This window comes from Myotis lucifugus, unplaced genomic scaffold (assembly GCF_000147115.1).
Source record: "Myotis lucifugus unplaced genomic scaffold, Myoluc2.0 scaffold_2, whole genome shotgun sequence".
Taxonomy (NCBI): Eukaryota; Metazoa; Chordata; class Mammalia; order Chiroptera; family Vespertilionidae; genus Myotis; species Myotis lucifugus.
Window position 1 is genome coordinate 27,215,193 of NW_005871050.1, and position 26,080 is coordinate 27,241,272.

The window sequence follows — 26,080 nt, forward strand, 5'->3', positions numbered from 1 at the left end:
AAAATACATGCACCCCTATGTTCACTGTAGTGCTATTTACAGTAGCCAAGATTTGGAAGTAGCCCACGTGCCCATCAGTAGATAAATAGATACAAAAATGCTGTGGTACATTTACACAATGCAATGTTATTCAGCCATAAAAAAAGAAATCTTATAATTCTTTTTAAGGGATTTAAAAATAAGATCCAAATCCTACTTACTGGAAGACCTGGTGTACCTGGAAATCCAGGAAGTCCAGGAGGACCCTATAAGAAAAAATAAATTCCCTGAATCAAATAACAATTAGTAAAAATGAGATAATATCCTACCTAAGGGAACTGTGAAAATTACATTTAGAAATGCAATGGATAAACTGTGTCTCACTGATTATTGCCACTCGCTGTTCTTTTACACATCATAAAAAAAACACACAAACTCCTATACATGTTAAAAGTCTCTATAGAAAACTATAGAAGAAACTCCTATTAGAAGGAATATTGTCTTCATTGTACTTAGTAAGAGGCAGCAAATTAATGGATGAAATGTCTTTTCTAGCTCTAGCTGGATTTTCTCAGTGGATGGAACATCAGACCAAGGACTGAAGGGTCTGGGTTCGATTCTGGTACAAGGGCACGCACCTCGGTTGCAGGCTCAATCCCCAGCCTCCGTCAGAGCACACGCAGGAGGCAACCAATTGTTGTGTCTCTGTCACATAGATGTTTCTCCCTCTCTGTCTCTCCCTCTACCTTCCACTCTCTCTAAAAATCAATAGAAAAATATCCTTAGAAGAAGAAGAAGAAGAAGAAGAAGAAGAAGAAGAAGGAGGAGGAGGAAATGTCTTTTATAAAAGATAAAGTGGTTCTCCAAGGTTTGTGATGAATACTGAATTCAGCAGGATGGGTAAGTGGCAAATATATCTGCACCAGAGATCATCAATGTGATCGCCCCAAAAATTCTTCAATCAATTTCCCTGTCAAGATTATAAAAAAAATACAAATTTGACAATATTCTCTGCAAGTGAGGGTATGGGAAAAAGGTATTCTCATACACCCCTAATGGGATCCAAATGCCATGGGGAGAAATTTGGAAGTATCTAGCAAAATTATTCAAGTATTTACCCTTTGAAGCAACACATTTCTAAGGGTTTACTCCAAAGTTATACTAGAAATTATGAAACAAAATATGAAATTCAAGTTTATTCAATGAAGCATTATTATAGCTTAACTTTAGAAATGAATATATAACCATAATTATAGCTAAATATTGGAAACAATAAGAACATGCCTAAATAATTTGTGGTAAATTTACACAATGTAAAACCATGCAGTTGTTAAAAAGAATGAGGAAGATTTCTGTACAGTGGTCTCCAGGATATAATATTAAGTAAAAGAGGCAAAGTGTAAATAGTATATATAATATGCTACCATTGTATAAGAAGGGTAGTGATACTAAACAATGAAAAGATGTACAAAAATAATAAAAATGATTATATCTAGAAAGAAGGAAGGAACAGAATGGGGGGAGTGACAAGGATAGATGAGGAACATCCCTAACTATGCCTTACCTTATAGAACAATGTAAATGTTTAAAATATTAAAAGATTAAAAAAATGAGGTAAAAGGAAATCATTAAAAATTGCAAACAAACTGGAACCAATGAACTTAATGTATATCAAGTTGCTGGCATAACAATATAAAGAAAATAATGACTTCAAGTGCTTTAAAAACATGATATTTTGACTAATTCCTCTGTGAAATTAGCCAATTCAAAGGGGGAAAATAAAAGAAAAATAATGGCATTTAAGAATTCTATTCTCACCATTAAAATTGAAATTGTTATTTTGTTAATTTGTAAATTATTATTTGAAACTAAATAGGAACATAGGTATATTGTAGGGTAAAATGTCATTTAGAATCAAAATTTTCACCTTAAAGAGAGAGAGCTGGCAGGGAGAGAATAAGTATACAAAAATCTTTTTATTTTAAATTTCGATTGGAATAATATGAATGCAGGATATTTTTCTCTTAAAAATGTCTATTTTCTACTTCTGTCCACTGAAAAGACATCAAAACAATGACAAATCCAATAGCAATGAAAACCCCTACCATTCAGACTGGGATATCTAAATCACATTTTTCACTAAAAAGAACCTGGAATCAGAGACATGGGCAATTATAGATCTGGAGAGAAAATGTACAAAATAAGCCTGAAGGGTCTTGTATCAGAAAGCAAGGAAGTTATCAAAGATCAATAGAGTTTTGTCAAAAGGGAACAGGACAAAGCCCTAACCGGTTTTGCTCAGTGGATAGAGCATCGGCCTGTGGACTCAAGGGTCCCAGGTTCGATTCCAGTCAAGGGCATGTACCTTGGTTGCGGGCACATCCCCAGTGGGGAGTGTGCAGGAGGCAGCTGATTGATGTTTCTCTCTCATCAGTGTTTCTAACTCTCTATCCCTCTCCCTTCTTCTCTATAAAAAATCAATAAAATATATTTTTTTAAAAAGGGAACAGGACAGGGACCAACTTGAAAGGGCATCCACAGACCAAAGATGGGAAAATTTGGACTTGTATGCATGCATATTAGCATAACCAATGGACACGGACACTGGGGCTGTGGGGGCTTGCCTCGGTGGTGGGAGTGGACAGAGGGGGGTTAATGGGGGAAAAAGGAGACATATGAAATACTTTAAACAATAAAAAAATAAATCTATACTAATAAAAGGGTAATATGCTAATTAGACTGGGCATCTTCCAGACATCCATCCAGATGTCCTTCCAGACAAAGCTACAGTGGTGGGGGCCGAGGCAGAGGTGGTTAGGGGCGATCAGGCTGGCAAGGGAGAGCAGTTAGGGGAGACCAGGTCAGCAGGGGAGGGCAGTTAGGGGCTACCAGGCTGGCAGGGAGGGCAGTTAGGGGTGACCAGGCCAGCAGGGAGGGCAGTTAGGGGCAACCAGGCTGGCAGGGGAGGGCAGATAAGGGTGACAAAGGAAAACAGGCAGAGGCAGTTAGGGGTGATCAGGCCAGCCGGCAGAGGTGGTGAGGGGTGATCATGCAGGCAGTGGAGCAGTTAGGGGTGATCAGACCGGGAGGGGAGAAGTTAAGGGCAATCAGGCTGGCAGGCAGAGGTGGTTAGGGGTGATCAGGCAGGCAGGGGAGCAGTTAGGGGCATCAGGCAGGCAGGCAGAGTGGTTAGGGGCAATCAGGCAGGCAGGCAGGTGAGTGGTTAGGAGCCAGTGGCCCTGGATTGGAGAGGGTGAAGGCCGGGCTGAGGGACCCCCTGCCCCCGTGCATGAATTTCATGCACCAGGCCTCTAGTATATATTTAAAAAAGAATAATGAGCACAACTGTTTGAAACTAATAAAGTCCATGTGTTTATAAGGATAATACATTTTTAAAAAAAACTTCATCATCACTTGAAGTTGTTGGTATAGCAACTCATTACCCTATTAGAATTCCAGCTGATAAAGTAGAATTCTAGTTAATAAATGAAGGATTAATAGAATTTTTAGAATCATCACTTTGCAATGCTGAACAAAAGAAAAAAATGGATCTAGACAATGATCATGGATGGATGCTAAACCACTAAGTGAAAGTTGATGTGGACATTTTTGTTAGCAGAATCAGGTTCATAATCCTGAGACCACTAATTAAACCTAGCATAAAAAGAGGGGTTAGATAGATATTTGGGCCATAAGAAGTAATTGAGTAGTAAGTACATAGCATGACCTATAAAGTGTTATTTTTTTTCACTAGTCACAAAACTTTATTGAAGTGATCAATATATATAATTCTTCTGAGAAATGTTTTAAACCACACACTTGATGGTTACAAACACATCAAGATCTTTCTTATTGGTACATGTTTCTATTTCCTTTATTTTTTGCAGTATAATTTACATACAGTAAAATTCACAAATCTCAAGTGTACAGCTCTTTCTGTATCCCCAGAAAGTTCTCTAGTGTCTCTTCCAAGGCAACCTCCAATTTGCAGAAAATAAGGGGGAAAAAAGAAACAATTTAAATGACATCATGAATAAACAATCAGCTACTTTCAGAATATGGAACACAGTGCAATACAAATCACCCAGTTTCTCCAATAACGTGATAAATAGGCTTAAGAAATACACCAACCAAATGCATTATATGTAATTTGCTCCGATTCTGGTTAGAACAAATCCCATATAATAAAAGCCTAGGTGGCATCACACCCTCACGCAATGTCATCACAAGATGGCCGCCATAACATGGTTGCTCTCACATCATCACAAGATGGCCACCACAATATGGCTGCCAGAGATGGCCACCACAAGAAGGCCAACACAAGATGGCTGGCAGGGCAGGGCAGTTGTGGGCTATCAGGCTGGCAGGGGAGGACATTTGTGGGCAGTCAGGCCATCAGGGGAGCAGTTAGGCATCAATCAGGCCAGCAGGGGAGCAGTGAGGGAGCGATCAGGTAGGTTAGCAGGCGAACGGTTAGGAGCCAGCAGTTCCGGATTGTGAGAGGGATGTCTGACTGCCGGTTTAGGCCCGATCCCTGTGGGGGCGATTGGGCCTAAACAGGCAGTCAGACAATCCCTCAAGGGGTCCCAGATTGGAGAGGGTGCAGGCCAGGCTGAGGGACAACCCCCCTCCGTGCACAAATTTCGTGCACCAGGCCTCTAGTACATTATAAAAAGACATCTGTGAGACAATTGAAGAAATCTGAATATGGAATGAGTTTTTAAGTATATTGAAGTAATGTTGTATTATTAAAAAAAATAGTTACTCTTTAATGCTGTGGTTAAAACCATTGATTCTCATGTATACTCTTCAAGACACATAAAATTATAATATGTGTATATGATAACACTGGGAGGGTACACAGTCTGAGGGCCCAGAGGACTGAGATGATCACAATGATTGGGAATTTCTGGTTTAAACCACTTATATGATATATATTTTAAGTGAATTGGCAATTTGTTAGAATGAATCACTTTGTAATTTTTAACCATAAGCTACTTTAAAATCTTCTTACATTAGTGTGTATAGACATCTGTATATGTAAATATAACTATCAAAATACTAAGGGCTAATTGTAGACATATACCAACTCTTTTAACTTTTTAAAGACAATATTTTTGCATTTCAACGTGAGTCTTTTCTTCTGTTGTCTCATAACACTTCATTTGCTTTTTCTCTGTTTTTACCAACAACACATTTGACATATAAGCACATATCACTTACTCTGATCCCTTTTGGTCCTGGTAGCCCTGGATTTCCATCATCACCCTGAAAAATACAACATACTTAGTTTTTCCCTTTCAAATAGCTCTCAAATAACCAATTTTTTAATATAAAATTAGATAATTAAATTTTTGTGAACCATAGTGAAGATTACTGAGAAATTTACATACCCAAGGAAAAAGTATTTATTATTTAAATGGAAAGTACTGCGGTAAGTTATTATATGATAAAAATAAGAAAGGCCTTTATTTACGGATAAGGAAACTACTAACTTATAGAAGAAACTTTATACCTGTAAAGCGAATTATAAATCATTCAAAAAAACAAAAATGAAATATTGGTGTAGATATTTCCCAAATCATTTAGGCTTAAGCAAAATAAGTGCTGAAAATATAGGCAGTGTCTATATTATGTTAATCTGATTGCCATGCTTGTAATAAGTATTGTCATCTCTTAGTCCAAATATGTACTATTCTTCAGTTTGCTGTTTTAAACCTCTGCTTTGTTTTATAGGCACTTTCTACTGGCAGAGCTTAAGAAGGAATAAGAAAGAACCATAGACTTTCCTTCCTAGCTTTGGCTATAGACTCCATGCAAAAGAGGCTGCCCACATGTATTAATCTATTTACCCATTTCTAGTTACAATTGCATTGCTTAAAATATAAAGTCTTGTCTACATTTTTAAAATTATTTCCTTCAAAAATTAAATAAAGAAAACCTTATTCTGCTACAAAGGCAGGAAATTCAGAGGAATATATAGCTAGTAGGTCGCTGCCTGTGGCTTTAGGTAGCTTTTATTAAATTGGGACATGTTATTTTACAAAAGTAATTTCTAAACTACTCAACCCTAGAGGTTCCATTGGAGGTTCCTCCATCACTATGACACAGCCCTCCTTCAATTAGTGCAGCTCTGTTTTTATCTGTTTTATGTGGGGCTTCTGTGAAAAGCTTCATTTTGAGAAAAGGTTACCTCGCATATTTGTTTCCTATGCTGCTGTTACAAATTACTATAAACATTGCAGCTAAAACAGCACAACCTTACATTTCTGGAAGTCAGAAGTATGACAGGTGTTCCAGTGGCAGAGCTGTGTTACTTTCTGAAGTCTTTAGGGGAAGAATCCATTTCCTATCTTTTTTTCCAACTTCTGCAGAGGTGGGGAATGTCCAGCCTAAGGGCCACATAGGGCCCACAAAATAATTTGGTCTGGCTCTGCCAAAGCATTAGTGATGAGTTAATTAAATGTTTGATGAAATTATAACAGGCTATGCCCTAACCGGTTTGGCTCAGTGGGTAGAGCATCGGCCTGCGGACTCAAGGGTCCCAGGTTCGATTCCGGTCAAGGGCATGTACCTTGGTTGTGGGCACATACGCAGTAGGGAGTGTGCAGGAGGCAACTGATTGATGTTTCTCTCTCATCGATGTTTCTAACTCTCTATCCCTCTCCCTTCCTCTCTGTAAAAAAACCAATAAAATATATTTAAAAAAATTGTAACAGGCTCATTTTTAAGTTGATCACTTTGTATGGCCCTCAAATGATGTTATATATATATATACAAATGGCCCTTGGCAGAAAAAAAGGTTCCCCACACCTGTTCTAGAGCCACCAGCATTCCTCAGCTCATGGCCTTCTTAAATCTTCAAAGCTAGTAATGGCTGAATGATTCTTTATAACTTGAGTCATTCTGACACTGCTTCTTCTGCCTTCTTCTTCTACATTTAAAGGACCCTTATAATTACACTAGGCAGCGGTTCTCAACCTGTGGGTCGCGACCCCTGAAAATATATCCTGCATATCAGATATTTACATTACGATTCATAACAGTAGCAAAATTGCAGTTATGGAGTAGCAACAAAAATGATTTTATGGTTGGGGGTCACCACAACATGAGGAACTGTATTAAAGGGTCTTGGCACTAGGAAGGTTGAGAACCACTGCCTAAGGCCACACAGACAATCTAGAACAGCCGTGGGCAAACTACGGCCAGCGGGTCACATCCTGCCGTTTGAAATGAATAAAACTAAAAAAAAAAAAGACCATACCCTTTTATGTAATGATGTTTACTTTGAATTTATATTAGTTCACACAAACACTCCATCCATGCTTTTGTTCCGGCCCTCCGGTCCAGTTTAAGAACCCATTGTGACCCTCAAGTCAAAAAGTTTGCCCACCCCTGATCTAGAATAATCTCCCTTGTTTAAGACCAGCTGATTACCAACTTTAATTCCATCTGCAAACTTAATTTCAGTTGTTCTGAGGATTACGTCATGGACATCTTCAGGGGGTGTGTATTATTCTGCCTACCATACCTTGCTTTTACAAAAGCTTAATATTCCACTTTTTCCACAATAGATGTACTTCTAATGAGAAGGAATAATATTTTTAAACAACTAGAAGACCATTTGCACAATTAATATTTTGTGTTTTCCCACTAAAGGTGGAAATAAAACATCTCACATCAATGTTTCTCTCTCCCTCTCTCTATAAAAATCAATTTTTAAAAATCTTAAAAAAGAATAAATCATATAATATGATTGTCTAACCATTATGCTGTATACCTGAAACCAATACAAATAATATTAAAAGTAAATTGTAATTGAAAAATAAAAAGAATTAACCATATTACTTTTGTGGAGAAATTTGACAATATTCATAAAAATATATAAATATGTGTACCATCTGATTCAGCAATACCACTTCAAATAATCTTACTGATATAATACATTATTGGGGAAAATAAAACTATTAACATTGTATATCTTACTCGCCGGAACCGGTTTGGCTCAGTGGATAGAGCGTCGGCCTGCGGACTGAAGGGTCCCAGGTTCGATTCCGGTCAAGGGCATGTACCTGGGTTGCGGGCACATCCCCGGTGGGGGATGTGCAGGTACTGGAAATATCAGGGGGTCTCTCTCATCGCTGTTTCTGACTCTCTATCTCTCTCCCTTCCTAATCTTACTGATATAATACATTATATTAAAAAAAAAACAAAAAACATTGTATATCTTACTGGGTGAAAGAGTTGAAAAGTTTAAGAAGTACAAATTGACAGTTACAAAATAGTCATGGGGGTGTAAAGCACAGCATAAGGAATATAGTCGATAATGTTGTAATAACTATGTATGGTGCCAGGCAGGTACTGGAAATATCAGGGGGTCACTGTGTAAAGTATATGATTGTCTAACCACTATGCTGTACACCTGAAACCAATACAAAATAATATTGAAAGTAAACTATAATTGAAAAATCAAAAAATGTATATCTTAGTAACACTGTTTTTAAAAACAAAAATTTGAAAACTACTTAAATTATCATAACTAGGGATGGCTTAATTATGGTTTATACACACAATGAAATAAAAAGCAGTTATAAACATAATGAGGTTTTGTGTATACTGATATGGGATATCTACAAGTATACTAAGTGAAAAACAAAGGTAAAATAATGTGTTAAATAAAAGTAATTAAAAGTGTATCTGTGTTATATCTGCAAGAAAATAACATAAATGGGTATCTAGTAGGGATATGGAGAACTCAGTGGCTAATGGATACAGGTGGAAAGAAGATTTTTTTTTCAAAGTATACCTTCTTATGTTAATTTACTTTGAATAAAGTGAATGTATATCTACCAAAAATTAATTAAAATTTATTTATTTTTCAAAAGAAAAAATAGTGTTTTATTAACTACCACACTGTTATAATATACTTTCAACATACAATAAGGTAGCCTTTAAATTTGAGGTGGTCTTAAGAATAAAAAATGAATAGAATTCCAATTTTTTTTAAAATAGGTGAACTGCTGCAGTTATAGATATATATTTAGGAAAACTGTATAGCTCTTACAATACCAGCAATGAAACTTTATTTTTAATAATAGATAAATGCTTTGGAAACACACACACACACACACACACACACACACACACACATATATATATATATACACATATATATGTATATATATATTTGTTTTATACATTTAATTTTCATATACAGGAGTATGCAGATTTAGTATATATGATACATATATACATGTAACATAATTCCCAATCACATAACAAGTATAAATTTGGCTATATTGGAAAGCATGAAGTTATAGTGGAGACAAAAGCACAAAAGTGCTTCAAATTCAGAATCCCAAAAATTTGGAAAGCAGTCTAACCTTCTCATTTTATGCATATTGAAATGGAATCAAAGCAAAAGACAGGAATGCTTTTTAAGTTTAAACTGAATACAACCACAACTTTAAAAATTATCATACTACTGTAGAATAGTCCCAGTTAATGCTAAATTATTCCAAATGAATTCTGACATACAGTGGGGCCTTGACTTACGAGTTTAATACGTTCTGTGATGGAGCTCGTAACTCAAATTACTCGTATGTCAAATCATAAAGTGAACGAGTGAGACACGTGATGCTGGGCTGATGTTGTGGCGTTCACTGTGACTTTCGCTGCGCCAACTAGCGGTGGGGTATCTGAAGCTGGCTCGTAATCCGAATTTTAGCTCGCAACTCAAAGCAAAAAATCGGCCAAGAGACGGCTCATATCTCGAAAAACTCGTTAGTCGGGACACTGGTAAGTCAAGGCCCCACTGTAGTTAACTTTTTAAATCTGACACAATTGTATTAAAATTATTACCTCTTAGCATGGTGTGCATGGAATTCAGCCCTTAATCTGAGGTAAACTCAGATGCAAGAAATAAAAATTTATTTTTCTATGGTTTCTTATTATGCTGGACCTAATGTGTTGCCAAATTTGGAGTCTTAATTTCTGTTTCAAAGCATTCATTTCACTAACATAGCTGAAATTTTCTCTCAGTCAATTGGAGTTCCCATCTCATTTTCACAAGACTGCCTGAATTATGGGGAGCTTAAGGAGTTCCATGGTGACGAAGGGTGAGACAGTCTAGTCCAAGCTGGAATTCATTGAGATGTCTCATGCCAACAGTTTGCATGGATTGCCAGTGAGTTCTGTTCAGTTCCATCAACGTGACTCTTTCACTTCTCTCTGCTACTTGTGTGCCACTCCTGGATGCACAGAAAACATTCTGCCATTTTTGCACTTCGTTGAACATAGGGAATTCTCTAGAGCAGTGGTTCTCAACCTTCCTAATGCCGCGACCCTTTAATACAGTTCCTCATGTTGTGGTGACCCCCAATTTAATTGTTACAAATTGAACATAATTAAAGCGTAGTGATTAACCACAAAAACAATATGTAATTATATATGTGTTTTCCGATGGTCTTAGGCGACCCCTGTGATAGGGTCGTTCGACCCCCAAAGGGGTCGCGACCCACAGGTTGAGAACCGCTGCTCTAGAGTGTTTCATCTACTTAAAGTCTATGCAGTCATTTAGAATCGTGCTTTTTCCTTCGTGTAAAGTTCTATTCAGGAAGTTTAACACAGGTCCCTTCTGCTCTTTGTTAGGGTCGCTGAAGGAGGAATTCATGAGGCTACAGTGGTAAGGGATTATCAGCAATGGAGAAGGAGAGATTCCCTATCTGGCATCCTCGTTGGCTGGTTTAGGAGGATCCATAAGGGAGGGAGGCCTAATCAAGGCAGGCAGTCGAGTCACCTGAGTAGGATTTGGAGGTAAGCCCAGGATGAGCTGCCACTGCCTATTGCTCTCTGAGTAGCAAACTCAGAGTGATCAAAGCCTGGACGATGGCCCATGGAACCCCCTCAGGTATCAGCACCAAATGTTAGGATCATCGAAGGAAGAACACACCAGGCCAAAATGGTGAGGGATTCCAAATTTATTCGATAATCCGCACACCAGGTGGCTGAGTCCCAAAGTGGTGCCAGCCCCCCAGTGACAGGAGTCAGAGGTTTTTAAAGCACTTTGGTGGGCTTTTTCTAGGTGGAGAATTCTCTGTGCAGGTCTGGAGGGGAGAGATAATGGTCTTAGCAAGTGGAATGTGGTCTCAGCAAAAGGGAATGTCCATTGCAAAATGGCCTGGAACTCAGTTCCTGGGGAAGGGGTATTGATTCAATTGCTTGATCAAACCTAACACTTTTAAATCTAACAAAACTACCTTGATGTAATGCCATCTCCTCAGAGATCATACTCAACCATACCCCTACACTCTATGCTCTGGTATATGTAAGTGTTAAAACTTATTTATGCATTCACATTAATTTTCCCCTTTATTGAGATGACTACCTAATGAGTAAGCATTTTAATCCCCTCATACTCTAATGACATGATGTGCCACGATTACCTGGGAAAAAAATCTAAGAGTTTTAAAACAACTTTCCTTCCCAGGAAAATGAACTGAAGATGCCCTCTCATATATCAGTTCACCAGTCTACCTAATACAGATGGTAAAGAGCAATGAACCAAAAGAGACATTTTTTAAAAAAACATATATTTCTCCCAATCTTACAATTCCCCATATTAATATGCATATAAGATGCCATCTTTGCTCATGGTATAGGAGAGACTGCCCACATTGCAATCAATGGGGAAAAGTCTTCCCAACTGATAGGATGATAGCACCTTAAGGATCATGAGCCTGGGAATTGAAGGAGAGGCTACATGGATCTATTATCTCTTCTTTCTCTCCCATAGAATAACCTGTGAGACTTCCACTTCACCAAATTCATTGAATCTCTTGTCCCAGGTGGTTGTCACTGCTCTAAATTTAACAAATTGCTATATATGTCACCTACAACCCAACCTGGCAGATTAATGTCTGACTGCTGTGCCACTAAATGCAATAAATGGACACTTTTCTAAATATGGAAATTTTCAGTACCTCAGATACCCCAAAGTTATTACACTGGATCTGATTGCATTGCCACTGTTGGACTCTGACACTACAGAAACAAAATGCCTCCTCAGATTTCAACTTGTTCATTTCTGAGATGAAATTAGCTGAAGTTTCTGGGAACAGAGATATGGGATCTGCCATTGGGGCTATTTTGACCTCCGTAGAGGTGGGCTTCTCCTTTCCTATACTTGCTCCCACCTTACACAAATTTTATAATCCCACTGAAGGACACTACCCACCAGGAAAGTCTTCTGACTGATTGTTTCATGGTAATTAATGACTTTCAAACTCCCATCACTGTGTGTGCCCCGCTTGAGGTATTATTTCTTTTCTAAAAGTAAGGCCTTCGATATTCCTACCAATGTAACATTTTCTTCCTCCTCCTCCTCCTCCTCCTCCACCTCCACCTCCTCCTCCTCCTCGTCCTCGTGGTCTTCTCTTCTTCATCTGGAGAACATAAAGAAATATTCATGTTAAATTTATAACAAATAGAAGTACATATATGTACTTTTTTTTCGCCATTGAACTTCCCCCGGACTCCCCTACCCCCGGCACATACCCTTACCCCACCCACCCAGTGTCTTGTGTTCATTGGTTATGCTTATATGCATGCATATAAGTCCTTTGATTGATCTCTTACACCCCCAACACTCCCCTTCCTTCCCGCTGTAATTTGCGAGTCTGTTCGATGCTTCTCTGCCTTTATCTATCTTTTTGTTCATTAGGTTATAATGTTCTTTATTATCCATAAATGAGTGAGATCATGTGGTATTTTTCTTTCACTGCCTGGCTTATTTCACTTAACATAATGCTCTCCAGCTCCATCCATGCTGTGGCAAATGGTAAGAATTCCTTCTTTTTTACAGCGGCATAGTATTCCATTGTGTAGATGTACCATCGTTTTCTAATCCATTCATCTGTTAATGGGCATTTAGGCTGTTTCCAAATCTTAGCTATGGTGAATTGTGCTGCTATGAACATAGGGGTGCATATATACTTTCTGATTGGTGTTTCTGTTTTCTTGGGATATATTTCTAGAAGTGGTATTACTGGGTCAAATGGCAGTTCCATTTTTAAATTTTTGAGGAAAATGCAATACTGTTTTCCACAATGGCTGCACCAGTCTGCATTCCCACCAGCAGTGAAGGAGGGTTCCTTTTTTCCACATCCTCTCCAGCACTTGTCATTTGTTGATTTGTTGATGATAGCCATTCTGACAGCTGTGAGGTGGTACCTCATTGTTGTTTTGATTTGCATCTCTTGGATGATTAGTAACTTTGAGCATGTTTTCATGTGTCTCTTGGCTTTCTGAATGTCCTTTCAAAAAGTGTCTATTTAGGTCCTTTGCCCATTTTTTTGATTGAGTTGTTTGTCTTCCTTTTTTTAAGTTGTATGAGTTCCCTGCAAATGTTGGGAGATTAAACCCTTATCGGAGATAACATTGGCAAATATGTTCTCCCATGCAGTGGGCTTTCTTGTTTTGTTGATGGCTTCTTTTGCTGTGCAGAAGCTTTTTATTTTGATGTTGTCCCATTTGTTTATTTTCTCCTTAATCTCTCTTGTTCTAGTATCCATGTTTATAAAGATATTGCTATGAAATATGTCTGCAATTTTGCTGCCTATGGAGTCTTGTAGGGTTTTTATGGTTTCCTGTCTTATTCAAGACCTTTAACCATTTTGAGTTTGTTTTTGTGTGTGGTGTAAGTTGGTGATCTAGTTTCATTTTTTTGCATGTATCTGACCAAATTTCCCAACACCATTTATTAAAGAGGCTGTTTTGACTCCATTGTATGTTCTTGCCTCCTTTGTCAAATATTAATTGAGTATAATGGCTTGCGTCAATTTCTCTGTTCTATTCCATTGATCTATATGTCTGTTCTTGTGCCAGTACCAGGCAGTTTTGAGAACCGTGGCTTGATAATATAGTTTGATGTCTGGTATTGTGATCCCTCCAACATTGTTCTTCTTTCTAAGGATTGCTGTGGCTATTCAGGATCTTTTTTTATTCCAGATGAATTTTTGGAGAGTTTGTTCTAGATCTTTAAAATATGCCGTTCGTATTTTAATAGGTATTGCATTGAATCTATGGATTGCTTATGTAGTATGGACATTTTAATGATGATGATTCGACCAATCCATGAACATGGGATGTTATTCCATTTGTTTAAGCCTTCCTCTATCTCTTTTTTCAATGTCCTGTAGATTTCCGAGTACAGGTCTTAAGTTTATTCCTAAGTATCTTAATTTTTTTGGTGCAATGGTAAATGGGATTTTTTTTTCATTTCTCTTTCTGTGAGTTCATTATTGGTGTATAAAAAGGCCATAGATTTCTGGGCATTAATTTTGTATCCTGCTACATTGCCAAATTCATTTATTAGGTCTAGTCTTTTTTTTTTATGGAGTCTTTGGGGTTTTCTATGTATAGTATCATGTCATCTGCGAATAAGGATAGTTTTACTTCTTCTTTTCCAATTTGGATGGCTTTTATTTCTTTTTTTTTTGTCTGATTGCTAAGGCTAGTACTTCTAGTACTATGTCAAACAGGAGTGGTGAAAGTGGGCATCCTTGTCTTGTGCCTGTTCTGAGGGGAAATGGTTTTAGTTTTTTCCCACTGAGTATGATGTTGGCTGTAGGTTTGTCATATAGGGCTTTTATTATGTTGAGGTATGATCCCTCTATTCCCACTTTGCTGAGAGTTTTTATCAAGAAAAGTTGTTGAATTTTGTCAAATGCTTTTTCTGCATCAATTGATATAATTATGTGATTTTTGTCTCTCAGTTTGTTTATGTGATGTGTCACATTTATTGATTTGTGGATATTGTACCATCCTTGCATCCCTGGAATAAATCCCACTTGGTCATGTTGTATGATATTTCTAATGTATTGCTGAATCCGATTTGCTACAATTTTATTGAGGATTTTAGCATCCATGTTCATCAAGGATATTGTGGCCTGTAGTTCTCTTTTTTTGTGGTGTCTTTATCTGGTTTTGGAATTAGAATAATGCTGGCTTCATAGAAAGAGCTTGGAAGTGTGCCTTCCTCTTGAATTTTTTGGAATAATCTGAGGAGGATAGGTTTTAGTTCTTCTTTAAATGCTTGGTAGAACTCCCCTGTAAAGCCGTCCGGACCAGGGCTTTTGTTTTCTGGAAGATTTTTGATCGTTGTTTTAATTTCTTCGGTAGTCATCGGCCTATTCAGGTTTTTTTATTCTTCTTGGTTGAGTTTTGGGAGCTTGTATTTTTCTAAGAATATGTCCATTTTGTCTAGGTTGTCCTTTTTGTTGGAATAGAGTTGTTCATAGTATTTTTTTTAATAATAGTTTGTATTTCTGTGGGATTGGTTGTTATTTCACCTCTTTCATTTCTGATTTTGTTTATTTGGGTCCTCTCTCTTTGCTTCTTGGTGAGCTTGGCTAGAGGTTCATCCATCTTATTTATCCTTTCAAAGAGCCAGCTCTTGGTTTTGTTGATTTTTTTGTAATTTTTTTGTTTGGTCTCTATTTCATTCATCTCCACTTTGATCTTTATTATTTCCTTCCTTCTGCTTATGCTGAGCTTTGCTAGTTGCTCTCTTTCTAAATCTTTGAGCTGTAGTGTTAGGTAATTTATTACCATTGTTTCCTGTTTTTTGTGTGTGGTAGGCTTGTAGAGCTATGAACTTCCCCTCAAGACTGCTTTCACTGTGTCCTATTGATTTTGGATTGTTGGGTTTTCATTGTCGTTTGTTGCCTAGATGCTTTTTATTTCTTCTTTGATCTCTTTGGTAACCCAGTCATTGTTTAATAGCATGCTATTTAGCATCCAGGTGTTTGATTTTTTTATTGTTTTTATTGCAGTTGATTTCTATTTTTATGCTATTGTGATCTGAGAAGATGTTTGGTATGATTTCTATCTTCTTGAATTTGAAGAGACTTTGCCTGTGACCCAATATATGGTCTATCTTTGAAAATGACCCATGTGCACTTGAGAAGAATGTATATTCTGTGGCTTTGGGGTGAAATGTTCTGAAGATATCAATTAATTCCATCTGATCAAGTGAGTCATTTGGGATTTTCGTTTCTTTGGTGATTTTTTGTTTAGAGGATTTTTCCATTGGTGATAGTGGGGTATTAAAGTCCTCTACTATGACTGTATTGCTGTCAATCAATCCCTTGATATCCTCCAGAAGTCTTTTTACTTATTTGGTCGCTCCCATATTGGGTGCATATATGTTTACCATCGTTATTTCTTCTTGTTGCATTGCTCCCTTCATTATCATGAAGTGGCCTTCCTTATCTCTTGTTATGTCCTTTGCTTTGAGGTCTAATTTGTCAGATATAAGTATTGCTACTTCAGCTTTTTTTTCATTTCCATTCCCCTAAAAAACCTTTTTCCATCCCTTCACCATCAGTCTGTGTGAGTCCTTTTTTCTGAGGTGGGTTTCCTGTAGACAGCAGATATGTAGATCATGTTTTCTAATCTACCCAGCTACCCTATGTCTTTTGATTGGGGCATTTAATCCATTTACATTTATTATTGATAGGTACTTGTTTGTCTCCATTTTCATTCCTTACGCCTGTGTTCCTTCTTCACTTCCTATTTCTTCGTTTTACAGCAGACCCTTTAGCATTTCTTGCATTGCTTGTTTGGTGGTAATAAACTCCCTCAGTCCTTTTTTTGTCCTGATTTTACCCTCAATTTTGATTTATAGCCTTGCTGGGTACAGTATTCTTGGATTCAGACCCTTCCTTTGCATGACTTTGTACATTTCATTCCATTCCCTTCTTGCCTGATGTGTTTCTGCTGAGAAATCAGTCGCTAGTCTGATGGAGGATCCTTTTTGGGAACTTTCTGTCTCTCTCTGGCCACTTTTAACATTCTTACTTTGTCGTTGGTGTTTGCCAATCTACACTAATAAAAGAGAAACATGCAAATTGGTGTCATTCCACTATGCCCACCAGCCAATCAGGATGAGTATGCAAATTGACCCAACAAAGATGGCAGTTTATTTGCATGTGCAGGCGCAGCACAAAGACTGAAGGCTCTGACCGGAGTGAAGACTGAAGACTGAAGACTGAAGACTGAAGACTGAAGAAGCTTGGCATCTCTGCTGCGGCCAGACCAAAGGCCTTGGACCCGGGTGCCGGAGGAAAACCGGTGCCGGCAGCCAGGGGTAGGAAGGCCTATTGTGAGGATCTTCGTGCAACTGGCTTCTAGTTTAATTTTAATGTGCCTTGGCGTCAGTCTTTTGGGGTTCATTTTGTTTGGGACTCTGTGAGCTTCTGGATTTGTGTGTGTTTTTTCTTCCCTATATCAGGGAAGTTTTTTGTCATTATTTCTTCAAACAGGTTTTCTATTCCTTGCTCACTTTTCTCTTTTTCTGGCACCCCTCTTATGCAGATGTTGTTTCGTTTCATGTTGTTCCAAAGTTTTCTTAGGCTCTCCTCCAGCTTTTTAATTTTTTTTTCTAGAAACTGCTCTGCTTGGGTATTTTTTCCTACCTTGTGTTCTAGCTCACAGATGCAGTCCTCTGCTTCTTCTAGTCTACTGTTGATGCTTTCTATTGTGTTTTTTATAGCAGTGATGTCATTTTTCATTTCCTCTTGGTTCTTCCTCATTTCCCTATTGATTTTTACACATATTGTTGAATTTGTCTTACATTCTTTTCAGTGATCTTATGACCATTTCTCTGAATTCTTTCTCTGACATACTGCTTGCCTCCATTTTGTTTACTTCCTTTTCTGGTGATGCCTCCTTTTCTTTCATATGTGGGCTGTTTCTCTGTCTCCCCATGATCTCTCTTCTCCGGGTGTCTGGTTTTGTAGCTCTCTCTCTTCTGCATTGATTTAAAGGCATAAAATACAACACAAGGCACAATGCACAAGACACAAAACACAAATGTATTCACGATACTAATAACCCCAAATAAAGGTGACCACCAGAGAAAAGAGAATTAGGGGAGAAGAAAAAAAAAGAGTGTAAAAATTATATTGAGAAAAGGAAAAAAGTAAGAGAGAAAAGAAAGAGAGTAAAAAGGAAAGGGGGGAAACTATTTATATGGAGAGAATACTCCAATAGAACAACCACTAATCCAAAAAAAATGCAAACAACAAACACCCAGAGATGAATGCAAACTACAAACAACATCTAATAACAAGCAAGTAGAGGAAAAACAGAAGCAAAAAATAAACAGAAACAACAAAGAGAAACAATCTCACAAACAAGCAAAAAAAAAAAAAACAACAACAATCTAGTCAACAATCTAGCAAACAACAATAGGACAAAGAGAAAGCAAGCAAAACAAAACAAAATAAAACAGAAAAACCTATAACAAAACAAAACAAAACAAAAACACAATAACAACAACAGCAATAAAAGGGAAGAGAGAAAAAAGAGAAAAAATTTAGATAGTGAAGAAAGAAAAGAGAGAGGTGCGTATGGACTTAGAGCAGGGGATCGGAAATTGGATATATAAGTAGGATGATTTTTTTTAACAGGGGGTAAAAAGAAGGGATAAGTAAAATCTAAAGCAGGAATAGGGTAAGAGAAATAGAACAACCAAATGGGAAAAGTGAGGAAGAGAGTGTTGGCATAAAGGTGAAGTTGAGATAGATTAAAATGATGCTAAAGGAAAAATGAAAATAGAATGTAGACCACTAATTCCAAAATAAAATAAAGAGAAAATAAAATGATACTTTTTTTAAAAAAAAAAAAAGGTAAAATAGTAGTAATAATACTGATTCAAAATAAAAATATAATAATTATGAAGGTAAAATCAATTGAGGAAAAAAGAAAAAAATAGTTTCTTAAGTAAAAGATGAAAAAATAAAAATGCGCAGTAGTGAAAGTCTTTCACTTCCTCTACTCTTCTGTTTGTCACGCCTGTTTCCTGTAGGTAGTCAGGACAGTATTGAAGTTCCCTGCGTTCCACTGCTCCTCTGTATTGTAAGCCACAGTCCTGATTTTCAAGCAGGCAGTATTTTTTTTTTTTTGTTTCTTAGACTCCTTTATTTGTGTTTACACAAGGGTCAATTTGTGATTCAGCCCCTGGGTGGTATATTTTCTGGATTGACCTCCGGGGCTATAAATCCTCTCTAGCCAGTATTTAGCTTTTGTTTTCCCTGTCGCACTTAATACTGGTTTGTTAGAATAGACTGCCCCAGAGCTGGTTCTCCCTGCTCTGATCCCCAGGTTCCACAGAAACAACTTTCTCCTGCAGTCTCTTAGGGTGTCCCCAATTGGGTGATCCTATGTATTGGGCTTAGTAATCAAAAGCAAGGATTTAAAGAGAAAAAAAGAGCCAGAGTAAGTGTGCGAACTCACAACTTTTACCCTCTGGCACTGCGCGTTTTTTCCCCCTGGCACTAAGCAGCCGGTTTACTGGTAAAATTTCAGGGTGCCTTTGCGCCCAGTCCCTCCCATTAAGTATATCACACTATGTAGAATAAAAAGAGAACTCCAAAACCAGGTAGACTCTAGTTACTTCGGAGATTTGTCATGTGATATTACTATCTCCTCATGTGTATGCTCCAGGCAACTTTTCTCGATGTCAGGGTCATTCAATTAGAAAATATAGTTTGTACCCTGTCCTTTACCTCTACTGAAGTCATTAATGACACTACTTCAGCTTTGGAAGCACAAAAAGCTGGCCTCAACTTCTTGCCCAAGAAGTGTTGAATAACAGCATAGCCTTCAACTTCCTCTGGTATTACTGGTTGGCAACTTGGCACATACCTTCTGTCCTTGAGGTCCCGGAGGCCCTTCTGGACCTGGAAATCCAGGCAAACCTGGATGGCCTTCCAAACCTGGAAATCCTCTCTCCCCCTGCAGTTAAAAAAGAATGAAAGGTAAGGTCATTTATGAATTTTCAAGCACAGTAATGATTGAGAATCAGAAGGATCAAACAACTATATAGAGAAGAATAATTTAATAATACAAAATATACAGTATCCACTAATGTGGGAAACCTTTAGGATATGCGTGATAAAACACAAATCATTCTGAATTTATATTACATATGGTTATGTAATCTCATGTTTTCTTGTAAAAGTAAAAAACATATCAGTGATGAAGTGAGATTTAACCATACTGACATCAAAAGTTTAATAGGAAAGATGGTCATTAACCCAGAAAAATGGGTCTGCAGAGGTTAAATGAAATAAGTATGGTGCAGGGATGGAAAGAAATAAAAAAAATCAGAGAAGCTTTCAGATTTGTCATAGAGCAAAAGAATTTATCCAGAATGGAAATTCATTAGCTGATTGGAGATAAATAAGCCAGAAAAAGACTTTATCTAGATCATGAAAATTTTATTTTTTCTGATTATAAAATTAATACAAAAAAAGAATACATTTATTGTAGAAAACAAAAAATAAAGAGAAAATCACTAATAATTCCTCTACTCAGAATTACCTTTTGAATTGTGACTCAAGTTCCAGTTCTGACCATAGCACTTATTAACACCTGCAAAGGAGGGCTGCCTCCCTACCATTGAGGGTCCACTCATCAGTATTTTTAATTAATATATATATATATTAATATATATTTTTTAATTAATATATATATTAATTTTTAATTAATATATATTAATATATATAATATATATATATATATATAATATATATATCTTATCTAATAAAGAGGGAATATGAAAATTGACCATCACACTGTAACGGTCAAGATGGCTGCACCCACAACGGAGGCAGGGATTCTGTGACACAAGATGGCTGCTCCCACGGCAGAGGCAGGGATTGCATAACACAAGATGGCTGTGCCCACAGCGGAGGCTGAGTTTCTGTAATGAGCCTTAATGAAGAATCAGCAGGGACCTGAGGCTGCGTCTCTTGTGATTTCGAGGTGCATGTGGGTGGGAGGGGACTTGACTCTGTTTCCCATGGAGTGCCCCAGACTCTGACAGGAGGAAGATTTTTATATACATTTTACTAATTTTCTTTCATCTGTGACACTTCTATTACAGAGAAAGGGAAAATAGCAATATTAAAATATTTCCTATAATTAATTCTCTTTTAATGTGCACAGATTTTGTGCACTGGGTCACTAGTATGTATATGTGTGTGTGTGTATGTGTGTGAGTATATGTATATATATATATATATATATATATATATATATATATATATATATATATATAAATTTCAGAGAGGGAGAGGGAGAGGGAGAGCGAGAGAGAGATACAAACATCAATGATGAGAAAATCATCGATTGGCTGCCTCCTGCACATCCCTATAGGGATTCGAGCCTGCAACCTGGGAATGTACCCTTGACTGGACTCAAACCCAGTACCCATCAGTCTGCAGGTCAATGCTCTATCTACTGAGCCGAACTGGATAGGGCTCCACTCATCAGTGTCTTAGCAGTATCTATACATCTATCAGCTGCCTACCTACCATTGAGTGTCTACTCATCAGTATCTTATCAGCATCTAAGGCTGTCTGATGTGCATATCTGTACAGCCAGCTAGATGGGGGTAGCAGACCCTCCATATGTACTAATATATATATATAATTCAATCAACACATTAGGGTTAGTTAGCTTGCTTACAGCCAATCATAGTGAGAGTGTAAACACCAACAGAAAAAATTCACCACTACTAAGTTTAAAAACCCCAAGGACTCATAGCCTCATAATACAGGTACCCAACTGCAGGGCTGCAAGCAGTTCCTCTACTTTCTTAAGGCTTAAAGGCTGAGTCTCTGCCCAGAGATTCTGGACCTCATCTGTGATCCCTCTCACTAGATTCTATGCATATTGACAGCCTAGGAAGCACCTAAAAAAGACAAAGCATCCACATTTACAAGACAATTAACTAATGGGCCATTGGAAGCACATTCCCGTAGAGCAGTGGTCGGCAAACTCATTAGTCAACAGAGCCAAATATCAACAGTACAACGATTGAAATTTCTTTTGAGAGCCAAATTTTTTAAACTTAAACTATATAGGTAGGTACATTGTTATTAACTTAATTAGCGTACTCCTAAGGCTTAGGAAGAGCCACACTTAAGGGGCCAAAGAGCCGCATGTGGCTCGTGAGCTGCAGTTTGCCAACCACTGCCCTAGAGGTTATAATACAGTAGACTTTTATTCATATCCCCAGTGTGTATGTGTGAGTGTGTGTGTACACATGTGTGTGGTAAATACTAAGTTTTGTCTAGATATCTTGGATAATTTTGTACAGAATAAATTCCTTGTTATATTGAATCATACTATAAATCTATATATATAAAAGCCAAGTGACCAGAACAACGGAACAACCAGAACAACCGAAACGACCAGTCGCTATGATGTGCACTGTGGTGGCCAACTGATCCGATCGGGCCCCGATTTATCCTCCCAACCTCCCATGGCCCCTCCTCCCAGCCAGCCTACCCCTGATCAGCACCCCTCACCCCCAATGGCTGACCTCCCACAGCACCCCACCCTGGCTGGCCTGGCCCCAATCAGGCCCCGATCAGGGTCAGGGCTGGTGGCCAACCTCCTGCGGCCCCTCCCACACATTAGCCTGGCCTTAATTGGCCCTGATTTGGGGTGGGTCGGCTGGACCCACCGTGCACAAATTTGTGTACCAAGACTCTACTAATATATATATATATATACACTTTGAAAAATCTACTCTGGTCAGTTTCCACTTACTACTTCAAAACCACTAAAGCAAATGTTAGTCAATTAATGGTAGGGCTAAACATTCCTGTAGTTTTGACAATTATTATTGACATATTACTACATGTTTCTATAAAAATATCTCTTTTAATTTTAATTAGTCATATAATTATGATAACTTAGTTTTCATCAACCTCAACTTAATTATTTTGAAGGAAATAGACGGAGGGAAGAGAAAGAAAAGATTTAAAAGTTTTAGTTTTGAATTGCCTCAAATTATTACATAGCCCATTCCTGATAGAACTGGCAGTAGAAATCTGATCACAAGTGCCAGTCAGAAAAGAAGTTAGAAGGAAAAAAAAATTTAGTTCTAGTAGATTTCCCTATGTGGAATCTCTGCTAGTATTTAGAGCCTATCTCGGCCAAAACTTGAGGATAATGCTTAAAGAGAGGTATATTTTCTGATAATTGCTATCTGTGTTATAGATGAGAAAGGAATAAACTAGAAATTGAAATTAAAGGATGCTAAAAATTTTAATTGTGTTGGTATCAATGAAATCATATACCAATAAATTATATATTGTGAAATCTCTTCACACTATACTAGAGGCCCAGTACATGAAATTTGTGTATGGGTCGGGTCCCTAGGCCTAGCTGGTGATCAGGGCCAATCAGGTTTCTCGCCTCCCCTCCTCCTCCTCCTTCCCTCGCCACCCGCGCACTGCCACCATGCAGTTCCCCCACCTCCCCACCTCCCTGCCTCCTCCTTCGCTCAATCCCTCAGCACTTGCTGCCGCCCCACCACCGCTGGTCACCTGCCATGTTCCGCACCGCCCCCTCGTGGTCATGCACATCATAGCGAGCAATCAAACTCTTGGTCTCATGGTTGAACTCCCGAGGGGACACTTTGCATATTAACCTTTTATATATATAGATAATGTGGTCCTATGTAGCTGACTGAGTAATATAACCAAGGAAGATAGAAGGGGAGCTCCTGGAGAGTAGCCAAAAGAATTGCAGGACCAATCCCTAACCTTAGAAATGTAGAAAGTTTCCTTCAGTAGAAACTATAGAGACTTCCATGAGGAGAGTGTGAGGGAGGTCTTTTACCTAATTCCTAATATAGATGTTAGGAAGCAGACATTTGTTGTGTGCCTACCCTTTGCTACCAGCTGTCAGGCAATAATTTAATCTAGATTTTACAGTAATTTGCTAACACAAACACAGAAAATGGCATAGTGTGTCTATATATGAGGGTCAAACTTGAAAAAACAAACAAAAAACACCTGTTTTTTGCTGCCTGCCCATATTTGGATAAAAATTATGCTTGTATTTCTTTGTGAAATAAACTTCTTTCTCTCTGCCTATCCCTTAAATATTGGTATTATTCTGAATTCCTTTTCTGATCCTTTCTCTCTCTTTCTCTGAGAAATCTCAAATATCACCACATTTTTTCCTAAAAGCTTAGCTCACAGGGCCAACTGTCTTAAATATCTCCACTTGAATATCACGCAGGCAACTACAACACAGCAGCAATAATAGCAGCCAAAATGTATTGCTTATTTTCAACATGCCAGAGTTTATTCTAAATTCTTTCCATGTTTTTATCCTATTTAACCCTCTCAATGACAATATGACATAAATATTATTACTTCCATTTTACACATGAAGAGTTAGCACAAAAAGAGAAGTTGTATAATTTCCCCCAAAGCAAGCTTAATATAAACAAACAATTAAATTCATTAACTTTCTACCTTATTCCCTATTACAGGAAATAAAGCAACCCCGCTACCTCAGGCAGAAATTTGTTAAAATCTTGACTCCACCATCTTTATTACCTCTTCATCTAATCAATCATGCTCTCTTCATTATTGTATTGCTAATGCCCAACAGAAAAAAATATTCAATGAATATTCATTCAATGAATGAACTTTCTTAATGGATTATATAAAATGCATGGCACATGTTGTTGCCCAAAATTCAGAAAAAATAAGAGTTAGAGTTAGTAGAAATTATACAAAGGATGACATTTTGTGATAAAGTTGGATCATATACAACAAACTAGTATTAAAAAGGATAACAGACAAATTTACTTAGAAATAGAGCCTAGTCAGTGATGGCGAACCTATGACACGCGTGTCAGAAGTGACACGCGAACTCATTTTTTTGGTTGATTTTTCTTTGTTAAATGGCATTTAAATATATAAAATAAATATCAAAAATATAAGTTTTTGTTTTACTATGGTTGCAAATATAAAAAAATTTCTATATGTGACACGGCACCAGAGTTAAGTTAGGGCTTTTCAAAATGCTGACACGCCGAGCTCAAAAGGTTCACCACCACTGGCCTAGGAGGATGGGGTCATATTATAATTTTATGTTTAACTTTTTAAGAAGCTGCCAAAATGTTTTCCAAAGTGTCTGCAGCATTTTAGATTCACACCATCAATCTATGATAGTTCTACTTGCTCCACATCCTTGCCTATACTTGGTATGTTTCTGATTTAATATTTAGACATTCTAATGGGTTTACAGAACTACCTCATTATGGTTTTATTATGCATTTCCCTAATTAATAATGTTGAATAACTTTTCATATGTTTATTTGCCATTTATAAATATTCTTTGGTGAAGTTTCTTAAAATCTTTTGCCAATTTGTTTCTAATTTAATATTATTTGGGGATTTTTAATTAAGTTTTGAGATTTCTGTTCTTATTACATTTATTGGGGTGAAATTGGTTAATAAAATTATGTAGGTTTCAGATGTACAATTCTTTTTTTTAAATATTTTATTGATTTTTTACAGAGAGGAAGGGAGAGAGATAGAGAGTTAGAAACATCGATGAGAGAGAAACATCAATCAGCTGCCTCCTGCACATCTCCTACTGGGGATGTGCCCGCAACCCAGGTACATGCCCTTGACCGGAATCGAACCTGGGACCTTTCAGTCCGCAGGCTGACGCTCTATCCACTGAGCCAAACCGGTTTCAGCCAGATGTACAATTCTTAATTCATCATCTGCATATTGTATTGTGTGTTTACTACCCTAAGTCAAGTTTCCTTCCATCACTATTTATCCCCCCTATATCCTCTTCTACCTACCTTCATTCCCCTTTCCCTCTGATAATCACCATACTGTTATCTGTAAGGTTTTCTCCCTTAATCTCTTCACTTTTTTTCAGATTTCTTTTTATATGTTGGATGCAAGATTTATATTTGATATGTGATTTGCAAACAGTTTTTTTAGACTGTGATTTGTCTTTTCATTCTTTTAACAATGTCTTTGGAAAAGAATAAATTCTTAATTTTGATGAAATAGAATCTATTTGTCTTTTCTTTTATGGATCATGTTTTTGGTGTAAAATCTAAGAAATATCTGCCTAAAGGTCAAAAGGATTTTTTTCTATGATTTATTCTAAAGGATTTAGAGACTTAGGTTTAAATTTAGAATTATGATCCATTTTGAGTTAATTTTTATATAGAGTTCAAACAAAGAGTCAAAGTCCA

General features: G+C 37.4%; 1 protein-coding gene across 2 annotated transcripts in view; it reads right to left on the minus strand.

The window, feature by feature from the left end:
- Nucleotides 1-26,080, minus strand: part of COL4A5 (collagen type IV alpha 5 chain) — a 300,168-nt gene that overhangs the window by 138,574 nt on the left and 135,514 nt on the right. For both annotated transcript variants that reach the window (XM_006082247.2, XM_006082246.2), the window contains exons 3-5: nt 19,690-19,779; nt 5,203-5,247; nt 201-245 (exon numbers count right to left, since the gene is read on the minus strand). In XM_006082247.2, coding sequence (XP_006082309.1) covers nt 201-245; nt 5,203-5,247; nt 19,690-19,779 — 180 coding nt within the window. The remainder of the gene's footprint in view (nt 1-200; nt 246-5,202; nt 5,248-19,689; nt 19,780-26,080) is intronic.